This window comes from Pleurodeles waltl, chromosome 8 (assembly GCF_031143425.1).
Source record: "Pleurodeles waltl isolate 20211129_DDA chromosome 8, aPleWal1.hap1.20221129, whole genome shotgun sequence".
NCBI classification, from domain to species: Eukaryota; Metazoa; Chordata; class Amphibia; order Caudata; family Salamandridae; genus Pleurodeles; species Pleurodeles waltl.
The window spans coordinates 1,176,307,128-1,176,318,872 of record NC_090447.1 but is presented as its reverse complement, the minus strand read 5'-3'; the positions used below and the strand labels follow the sequence as shown (position 1 = coordinate 1,176,318,872).

Sequence of the window (11,745 nt, the reverse complement as noted above, 5' to 3'; positions counted from 1 at the left end):
AAAACAGAGTAATGCTAGAACCAATGCAGGTTAGGGAGAATAGCATGGAGATGGAGGAACTCAAGGACACAAATGAGCGGACCATGACTTGGGCAGTAAACCACAGAGTTGCTCTACTAGTGATGCCTACAAGACCAGCTGCATGTAATGAAACACTGGCAGTAATAATTTTTAGTTAAGTCAATCAAAATTGTTCAAAAACATTCATCCCTGTAAAAATGCATTTGTAGGGTTAAAAACTACAATTGCTGATATATTTGTTGGGTTAATATTACAATTGCTGCTCTTTGAAGCAAACCAAATCCACACAAGTTCGGAAAATGCCTAAAATAAAGTAAAGTTTTTATTCAAATGTTCGCCTTCATACATAATTAATATTTAGGATTAAATATTTACACACTTAATGTACCAACAATGTATGCTTTATTGAAAGTTGACAAGTGCAACAGTTAAATACATTGACGTGTTACAACTGTTTAGAGAACATGCACAACATCTGCATAATGCCATAGAGATCATATGCAAAAACCTTATTTTTTTTTAGCAGGAATTGATCAAGTGTCTGGAGTGTTTCACTATGAACCAAAAACTTCAATTACAGAGATTGACTTCAAGATACTCAGCAGCCAGTGCAAATTCAAAAAAAAAAATACACAAATAGCACTACACTGCCAAGTTCTAAACAGTTGTGTATGTGCATTCTTCTTTAACAGCATTAAAAAAAACTATTCAAACATTTCATTTCAGCCAATGAAACAGCTAAATTTCAATCTGTACAACCTAAATAGTAGTTACAGGTTTCTATTTTACAGAGTACTTACACTACATACACAATATACATTGGGCAAATAACCTTCATTGTAGTTTTCACAGTTCCCAACTGCAACACGTCACTGGCTCTGAACGCTTTTGTTCACCTTCCCTCTGCCTCTGGCGGAGCCATCACATTCGCACTTCAGGTGACGGGCGTCAGTTCACGACCATCACACTCTAGCCTGGTTGCTAATTTCAGTCCCTATCACATTCCTTTTCAGTGGGATCCACTGCTCCTAGTCCAAGCCATCTCTGAACTTCCTCACTTGAAAGCACTTGTGTTAAGCAGTTGCAGGACTGCGGGATGGAAAGACACGCAGCTGCTCGCAGGGGACTGCTTCCTCGGGAGGTCATCTTCGGAGGTGCAGCGGCCTCAGTCTCCACTGTACGGTGCCAAACTCACGAAAGCACAGCTTAATTCACCACTCCAAAAGGTTTAAAATCCTTCAAGAAAAAAAAGCGCCAAACAAGTGCCTAATACTGAATGTCGTGAGGAGCTCCTGTGGTGGTCAGGCGTCCCCGGTAGCGGGGCGTGCAGTACAACGGATGGGTGAGAGAATGCCCTCTATACGGGCGGCTCTTAGCGTGTCCTCTGTCCCAGTCTGTCTGGTCCAAGCTATGCAGTGCCAGGGGGGCCCGAGGCCGGCGGTGCCGGGGGCTGAGAAGAGGATGGCGGAGAGCCCGTCTGCAGCTGGGCCTGGAACTGTGCCATCTGCTCGGGGCTCGCTAGAGTCTTCAGTAGGCTGTTCTCCTGCTCCAGCTGCGAGTTCTTCTCGATCAGCTCTTTTATTTGCTCCTTCAGAACTTCCACTTCCTCTCTCACAGCATACATCAAGTGACTTTTCACCAAATCCTCAAAAAGAAAGAACAAAAATAATGTTAACGTTCGCCAACTATCAGAGACACTCAGTACATACATTATTGCCTTTTCTATTTGCTGAATACAGGAAAAACGGGAAGAAGATTCGAGACCAGGTGATAAAAAAATCGTATTAATCAGCACTTTTGAATGTTTTGTTTTAAAAAGCAATACTTTAATGATAATCGGAAGTCTACACTTTCAAATTGCTAGCAAGCCAAGTGTTGTTTATTCTATCGATGCACAAACTGCACGTATTTGAACTACCACTATCCCAAGATTCCACTGTAGTGGCAGGAGAATAATTCTGACAAACATACAAGAACAATACCTTCCCAGACTTCCGGCGTTTATGTGAAATGGGATGAATCTAAGCTGCGCGACTAACAACTTAAATGAAAAAGTAAAAACCGGTTTCAAACCATGGCTAAAATTGTTTGATACAGAACGTAGCTAAATATTTTGATTTTAGCTTTAGCAGAAGTCCAGAAATCTTTTAGGATGTGGTCTGAAGTATTCTGCCGGGTGGGATACGCCTAGGGCACAAGTCCTAAAAAAGAGAAGTGGGGGGGACTAACCAAGTTAGGCAGCAAGAGTAACATTGTAGTGCGTGACATCACAGCGCGATTCCATCTCCTCACAGGAAGTGACATCACAACCCAGGAATTCACAGGAAGTGACATCAAAATAAATGACATGACATCTTAACTCGTTGCCCCCTTTTTTCTGGTGGATCGTGAAAACATTTGAGCGCATTATGAGATTTAACAGATTAGATTTTGTGTATGGGTTGTGCCAAAAAAGTGTTGCAGCCCAAAAGCAAAATGTGGGCCTTAAGTTATAAATTTTTTTTTTTTTTAACTCTGCCATGAAGAAGGTGGCAACAAGGAGAAACATAGCAGTAAATCTATTCTGCTTAACTGGTCGCAAAGCCTGCATTTTAAAATATCTTATGGGGCTAAGACACCTGCTGCAGAGATTTCTGTGTGCCCAGTAAATCCCAGGGAATAATAATAATGGTAAGATAACTTTGGAGGGGAACGCATTTGTTGGAGAGGCCTGCGTTTTCTATAGTCCCAGTTTTGAATCAAAGGGATAATGTGCCGTCTGCAAATAATACATCAAACATGCAGATGGCATATTTTTACTTTATTTAGCAAGGTAAGTGTGCTACTGTTAACACAGACATCCTTCTAATATAGCACAGCAAGCTATGAAAAATATAACTCCTGAACCTTATACACCTCACTCTTAAACACACCATCTACATTGATTTACACATTTATAGTACTTGTTTTCAACGTACAGTGTGTGCGTGATGTAAAGCGCTCTCACACCCTGCATTGGGATGAGTAGCGCTATAAAAGAAATAAAACCAAATAGTGGCTAAATGATTATTTGTGTAAATACTTGAACAGACCAACACATCTAACATTCTTACAGTGCATGCATATCTCTTGTATACAGGGATTGAACACTATAAAAAGCATGCCCCTCAAATATTTGTTAAGTGATAACAAGCTGTGTGCCTTCATTTCCCCTCCCTTGCATTTGCATCTAGGTGTGAGGATCCGATAGCTCTCAGTCAGGATAGTGGAACAAAGGAGACCCGATGGCCCGTTAAATTCGGCCTTTGTTATGGGCCCAGCTGGTGTCTGAAAAATGAAATAAAATACCCCACGCAGCACGAAATAGACAAGGTGCTAAATGTGTCCCAGTGAATGAACATGACAACAGGGCATGTTCGGTATATGTCAGTGTGGGCCACTTCTTACAGGACGGACGGCGTCCACCCTGTGAAAACAGTGGGTGGACTCCGCGTGTACCCCCAACTTGACGCCTGGATCAGGTGCCTCGGGAATATGAAAGAAGCACAATGGCGTATAAAAACAAATAACTGAACTTGCACACTGACTCATGGGGTAATTTGGTTTACATAGCAGGCGTCATTACTATTCAAAGCTTAAGCAGAATTACATCCCCAGAAAGCTGAGACCGAGTCAAACAAGAAGCATTAAAGCGCGTCTCCTGCATGGAATGTACCTCGGCGCAGTGTGCCCATTAATTAAGTAGCGTAATGTATGGATTTATTTAGGTATATGTCTTTAAATAACTCAAATGGGTTCTGAAAATTGTCACTTTATAAGCAGTGCAACAGAACATCAGGATCCCAAAAAGTAACTTCAATTCACAAGGTGGCACATAACTCGCTGCATTAACTGTCGAGTGTTAGAAGTTGTATGTGAAATTAAACATCAACTTGCTAATGGGAGCAACATGCTGTTCACACACCAAAGTAAGAAGCGCCCAGAGCTTAACGCGCTGGCACGTTTTATACACATTTAAACCAACTATCGATGCAGCCAACAGGTGTGGCTTTTGAGTTCACGCGCTCAGTCACTGGCTGGTACCCCTATTAGCAGACAGTACAGCCTACATAAAGCCTTGCATATCAACTCAATTAAAAACACCCTCAGACCAACTGACTTGCAGGAACCAATGCCACACATTACTTCTAAAAAGTACCCATGTGCCCACACAGGCTGACATAAGACGTGGGTATGGTTGGTGGCGAGGGACATAGGAGACAGATGGAGGATCGGTCTACGCTTCCAAACCAATTAACATTTAACCTCTCTGTGGAGGAAAACAAATCTGATGGAAAAAAGATGTAAACGTTAAGTGCTATTCAATTCAAAGCATCGTCTCCCAGAAAGAACTTTAGGCCTCAGTTCACATTCAAACATTGCAACAACACATCTGGTCTCTGCAGGCTCATTCCAGTCTCGAGCAAAATAAGACATGCAATCGATTATTTTGATGTCTTAAATATCTACGCATCACACACAACACTGTCAGATCACCAAATAAGCTTTTAAACGTGTTAGCACCGTGTCAAAAAAGCAAACCGAGGATTCAACAGAAGGTAACCCACAAGTGTAAGTCCGGGACTAGACACGAGGAGAGATACGATGCCCCTCTAGCTGAACACCACTGTCTGCAACCATCAACGCTATCAAGTTTACTTTTATACATTAAACATACATTTAATTTTAGAATGACAATTTGGGTTAATTTCGTTTACCTACTTAGAAATGTGTTTCATTATTCTTTTTTTTTTTTTAGAGCATGGCCGCTGAATGCAAACATTTATTTTTAGTTTTAGGCATTTCAATATGCCCCATTTTGAAAGGCATCTGAAAGTAAATATTTAATTTACAATAGACTATGAAGAAACTAATAAACCACTTGCTGTTGTCAATCAGTACAGTAACACACATACTACACAGGTTCCACCTAATATATGGCTTGGAAAAATTACATAAGGAGCTGATTTCCTTCTGCAAGTGTTTTCAGAGTAAACATAGATGCATATATGACGAAGTCCACTCCTGAAGAAATGACGCCTGAACTCTCCTCTCAGCCAGCCAGATTTCAAATGTAGCAAATTCACACAATACACTGGAATCTCTTTTTTCTAACCCCCTGATTTTTGTTTACAATAATGAAATGCCTTAAACAGCATTCATAAAGTTGAGCGCCACAAGCATTTACAAAGCAAACACGTTTAGCTTTTGGATTGTCCATGCACAAAGAGGCACCTGTACACAGGTCGACGAGCAAGCAAGCTCATTCAAGCAGTCCAACACACAGAGGCAGGCATATATTTACACATACCGTGAGTCAACCCCTTATCGGCTGAAACAGCCAGAAGTGGAAGGAGGTATTCACCGATGGTGGTACCGCGATATCACGGTAGGTAAGCAGCCAATGGAATAACAACTCTAACACATGGCAGTAGTCACGAACAATGCAAATTGCACATGAAGTGCCATTCGTAGTTCATGAAAATATATTTTTTCCAAATATATTTGATTGCATTTTATACAGTTCGCCAACAAATGTTTTGCAGTTCGCCAACAAAAAAATATAATAGGCCCTGGTACGGCTTTTACACTGGAACAAAAGAGAAAACAGGTTCGCTTCTCCCTTCAACTTCCTTGACGGGTTGGCTGGGATCAGTCAGTCTTCCAGTGTTTTTAGGGCCACCTAGCTTGCATGGACAGAACTTTGAAGCAGTGGGATTTAAATGCTGCCTTGAACACTGAATTGAAGGAAACCGCTCTAATATCATATGGCAGGCCATTCACTAAAGTGGGAAAGGAAGATCGATTTGGAATCTGGAATCAGAGGTCGCTTAGTACTAGAAATGTGATCTTTGCTGGCCAATCATAGGGTATATCCAGCACGGCGGGGTGTCCAAGAGGTTTGAAGGGAGGCGTTGCATTTATGGATTCAAATAAGTTAAGAGGCTGATATTTAACTCTGGATTTCGAAGAGAGCCTATCACAGTATTGAACCTTGGGAGAGGCATGCGACTGAAGTAATGTTTTCACGTATTGCATTTCCCAAGTATTCATAATTCACTAGAGAAAAAATACTTTCACGTAATTAATCATTCCAAAGGATGTGCGGAAGAAAATATAAAGGGCTCCACAAGCATTCATGCATTGTAGGCAATCAAATGTGCTACTCGATTTGTATGCAGATCACATTTGTATTCTACATGTAGACAGCCTTGAAAACAACAAATGGTGTAGAAAGAACAGTGAACAAATCAAACTCTATGCCTGAAGTTATGGCACTGACCACAACCAATTGTAAAAGAGTAAATTCACTCGTTGCATAAAAATCGAAGGAGGTGAAATGAAACAGGCTGAAATGATTCTTAATTTCTAGATTCACCTTTTTGCATTTTGAAGCTGTGTTACAAAGAGCTTTGAAGACCAACAAAATATTGCACCCTGTAAAGCATATAAAGGGGTTTCTATGGCTTTCACTTCCAAATATTAAATCGATATAAATATAACCCCATAGGTGGAAGAGACAGAAACTTAATTATCTTAGAAATATTTTTTGGAACATAGATGAAACATATATTTTGAAACCTCACCCCCTCCCAAAAAAGAGAACCAACCTCCTGTCACATCAGAAGAAAGCAAATTTACAGATGTGCTAAAATAGCACCGAAATGTTTTCACACTGAACAAAGACGAAGTGTTCTTGACAGAATTTGTCATCAAGAATTTAGGGAAGATACTTGCATATGCCAAACAGATCAGCAGCGACCAAGTACTGAAAACATGCAAGGCTCGCTGTTTCCCATCTGGTTTGTGGACTATTTTTTATCTTTTTTCACAGCTCGCTCTCGCTTGGCAGAAGTCGAGCGCTTTCCATGACATCAACCCTGTTACATAGTTAACTGCCCTTTTTCCGGTTATGTAGATAATTGCACTTTTGCCGATAGGTTTCACTACGAGTGAACTGTAGCAGCAGGATTGCGCTCTTTTTTTCCATTTAATGTGTCAAGAAAATTCCGGTTGGGAGTTTACAACGGCTAATAGCTCTAACTCGGAGAAATGCAAGACCCGTTGCATTGCAAATGCTTGTTTCTGGTTTCTAACACTCCAGGCGAACAGGAAGGGGAGCAACAAGGGTTAGTTCACAATGCTCCACTATCGAATTTACAACCTACAATAAGTGTTACCGAAGGTTTAACCCGTTACCCCGTTATTCTGTGTTGGATTAGCCAGCTTTTCCTAGGGTCCTCACACAAGCAGTAAGGAATCTTAACACACTGGATATTTGCATAATGGACATTTACTAGCTAGCTATATTTAAGGAGCATAGGAAGACAAAACCACTATATTTTATAGGAACGAGGCCAAGGGATTAACAGACAGTAAGTCTGGTGTGGTCAAATGGATTGTTCAGTGAATTGAGGCATCCTTCATGACCAAAAGCCAGACCTTACAAGTCAAGTCTACAGCACACAGACCTACAATTATGGAGCCGACAGCAGCCTTAATACAAAACACTCCTCTGCAAGTCATATGTAAAACAACTTGAGAGTTACATTTCCAGGGCTGCACAATATTGTTGCACTGACATCAATCAATCAATCAATCATAGTATTTGAAGAGCGTGCTACTCACCCGTGAGGGTCTCAAGGCGCTTTTGAGGGGGGATGGGGGCTGCTACTGCTCGAACAGCCAGTTCTTGAGGAGTCTCCTGAAGGTCAGTAGGTCCTTGGTCTGCCGTAGGTGGATGGGGAGGGTGTTCCAGGTCTTGGCCGCGAGGTAGGAGAAGGATCTGCCGCCGGATGTTGTCCTGTGGATGCGTGGGACGGTGGCGAGGGCATGATCGGTGGAGTGGAGCCGACGGCTCGGGGTGTAGAAGATGAAAATTGTTCAGGTATGCTGGTCAGGCGTTGTGTGGTGCTTTGTGGGCATGGGTTAGAAGTTTGAATGTGATCCTTTTGTTGAAGAGAAGCCAGTGTAGGTTTCTCAGGTTGGCTGTGATGTGGCTGTGGCAGGGGATGTTGAGGATGAGGCGTGCAGAGGCGTTCTGTGTCCGTTGCAGTCTTTTCTGGAGGGCTGCTGTGGTTCCCGCGTATAGGGCGTTGCCGTAGTCCAGTCTGCTGCTGACGAGAGCCTGGGTGACCGTCCTTCTGGTTTCGGTGGGAATCCACCTGTAGATTTTGCAGAGCATGCGAATGGTGTTGAAGGACGACAAGATGGCCTTGACTTGCTGGGTCATGGAGAGCGATGAGTCAAGGATAAATCCCAGTTTGCGGTAGTGGTTAGTGCAGCTCCCAGTGAGGCCGGCCACCAGGAGGGGTTCCAAGCGAAGGGGGTGGGGCCGAAGATGAGGACCGCCGTCTTATCTGAGTTAAGTTTTAGTCGACTGTTCTTCATTCAGTTGGCTGCGGCCTTCATTCCCTCGTGGAAGTTTAAGATCATAATTTATCGAACACCTAATAGATGTGCATCATTGAAAACCAAGTTTCTGAAAAGCATGCAAAAATCCAACAACATAAAGACTGGTATGTTTCACATTTCTTCTTGTGTGCTCAAATTCATCTTTTTTTAGGCAGGCAATTAAAACAAGAGATAACATGGCGATGAGAAATTGGTAAATTCTCTGAAGGCAACCGTAAACACAACCATCAGCCCTGAATCAAAATTATGCTTTCGTTAAGGGCATGGGCAGATTTCAACTACCAGCATCACCGATTTCATCGATTTGTATTTTAGTCAAAAGTGCTGCAGCATTCTTACTGGAACGACGGGGCCTGTTAATATCAAGGAAGTGGTGGCTGGGTGGTCACTGGAACTAGCTGAACTAAATGCACAAGCGCATAACCGTGCTAATCTCGCTTCAATTACAGACTTGAATGTTTAGATTCGGTCCAAATGACTATCTCAAACAAAAAACAAGTACAAACTTAATTAGCATTAATCCTCACAATTATTCATTAAGTCATATCAAATCTAAAAGCAACCTAATGAACAAGTTACTTACCTTCAGTAATGCTCTTTCTTCTAAGTGCAGATTCTGTACCTTTAGTATATCCACCAGGTGCTAGTCTGAGTGTTTTTCAAAGAAGCGCTCCAGAGTGCCACTAGATAGCGTTGTGGGGCCCTGGTTGGCTTCGTTCCACCAGAGAAGTGATGGATAGGTGAAAACATATAAGCCCTACCCCAGCACGCCTATTTCAGTTTTTTGCTAATTCTTTTTCCAGCCTCAGACTGAGCATAAAACAACTGGAGGTACCAATGAGTTAGATCTCTAATTTGGGACCTTTTTAGATGGGGAAAAGTGTAACTTTACAGAATGAGGAGTTGGGAGGGCAGTAGAGTATCAACCAGAAAAAGCGTTACCAAAGGTGAGTAACTTGTTCTTCTGATGAATACTTCTCAGCACAGATTCTTCACCTTTACATTAGATATCAAAGTAACTCTCAAGGTAGACGGTCTGTGGAGTGGGCTCAGACCAAAACGTCCAGCAGGACAGAATGGATGAAATGCCCTTCACTTCAGATCTGGCTGTCAAAAAAGTAGTGTTTTGTGAAAGTGTGCACTGATGCCCAAGTCGCGGCCTGGTAGACGTCCAGAACAGGCACTCCAAGTGCTAACGCAGGGATGGCTGCCTTGGCACTGGTGGAACAATCAGTCCCTACTAAGGCTGTTTTTTAGCCCTTTTCTGCACCGCTTGACTTCTCTTCTCTCCAGAAATCTGATGGTTTTCACATCACCACACAAAAGTGTGCACACTACAATTCATTATGAAAAATAAGTCCAGTTGTGATTACAGAAATGCTACTTGCACTATCACCTTGAATATATATATATATATATATATATATATATATATATATATATATCAATCAGTGCTTAATTTGTAAATAAAAAGGTGCTGGTGCCCAAAATCCTCCTCTTAAACACGCGGCTCCTGCAATTAAATGTGTGAACACGGAATACTGAGGCGGCGTAATCCTGAAGCCATCTCGGGACTCTACAATCAATTTAAAGCAACTCAATGCCCCTTCAGGTCACTCTTGCAGCTTTCTACTTTCTCCCTTTGTGACGCTTTTTCGTTTTTTACCCTTCATCCGTCTTTCCCATATGTGTCTTTTGCTCGCAGTAAATGCTTGAGGCAGAAGAATAAGCTCTGGCCCTCAAAAATAAGTGCCGGGGCTCAGCACCGGAAACAACAAGCACAGATATATATGTATAAAAAGCCACTGAAAGATTGTTAAATATTGCCCATGCAAAATTGTGTAAACGACAAAGATGAAATGCTATATTTCAGGCCATGCAACATGAGATCGGGGAAGAATGTGTTCCATCACGAGGGAACTGCGCTGAATAACCTAGCTAAACAAATAAAGGAACAAGAAAAAAAAAAAACTTCAGGGTGAGACAGAGGAACACCTTGTGAAACTGTAATGCTAAGGCCACATGTACACTAATGCACATAATGGTAAGGCCAATACTATGAGTGCAAATGACACTACTTCGAAGAACCTATGTACCTAGTGCAGATCTCATACATAGGGGAGTGTCTGCTCGAAGAGACAGTTGTCTCGACCTTTTAGCCAATGCACTACCTGTGGCCTTCTTAACAAGAACGGGGGAATAAGTGTAAGACTATAGGTGGTACATCCTTCTCGGTTCAGGCAGCCAAACTATGGAATTCATTACCCCCAACTATAAGAGCCACAGATAACTTTCTTGTCTTCAGAAAACTACTCAAGAGTTGGCTCACAACTATGGACTGCATATGCCTATGTTGATAAATATTTTTTCTGATTATGTGCCTATGTGTGTTTGTGTGTGTGTGTGTATATGTATGTATATATATATATATATATATATATATATATATATATATATATCTATATATCTATATATCTATATATATCTGTGTATGTTGTTTCTGTGCTTAGCATGTTCGTGGGTCACTGCATGGCTCCTGGGTGGGTTGTTATACTAGATATCTATGAATCCCTGCTCTCATCTTATCACACTTATCTACCCATCATCATATGTCATGTCTCTATCAAACTATCCTCCATTCCCACTCTGACTCATCCCAAATCCATTCTACTACTTTCATCTCCTAAATAACTCTGCCTAAGCTCTTCCCTCCGCTTCCACTTCTAACTCACCAACCCTCACTCTACTACCATGACCTCCCAAACAACCCTACTAAATTCTCCCTCATTTATCTCACCCTGCTACTATGATCTCCCTAACCAGTCCACAGACTCTTCCCTCCCCCATCCCCCTTTTCTCATCCCAAGCCTTTGGGATAAGTAAACGAGGGATATACTCCCAATTAACACTTCTGGATTTCTTTCCTCCTCCACCCCTCCATTACTCCAGTCAATCTAACTAACAAACTCTGTTATCCACGGCTCAAATTAACTCATAATAATACTAAAACTGTACTCATATTTCCCCGATACTAATCCATCACGAATTCTTGATGGGTTCCGGAGTAGCGTGCTACTCGCCAAAAATCGCTTCAACACCTCGTCAGGGGTAGTAAGCGCTATATAAATAAATACTATTACAATACAATACAATTACAATATAGAAACTTGTGTTATTTTAACCCGTCTATACATGGGACTGGACTTGTGACTCTGGGTCTGGCATGCCCTCAGAACTGTGACTACCTGCACGTGCATGTTAAGTCTTCAGCCAAAGATCAAGCTAGCACAC

General features: G+C 41.8%; 1 protein-coding gene across 3 annotated transcripts in view; it reads right to left on the bottom strand.

Moving 5' to 3' along the window:
• Positions 1–406: 406 nt before the first annotated feature.
• The window catches only part of TSC22D1 (TSC22 domain family member 1), a 244,261-nt gene continuing 232,922 nt past the window's right edge, over positions 407–11,745 (bottom strand). For all 3 annotated transcript variants that reach the window (XM_069205412.1, XM_069205414.1, XM_069205413.1), the window contains exon 3: positions 407–1,666. In XM_069205412.1, the coding sequence (XP_069061513.1) occupies positions 1,430–1,666 (237 nt within the window). In that variant the 3' untranslated portion in view covers positions 407–1,429. The remainder of the gene's footprint in view (positions 1,667–11,745) is intronic.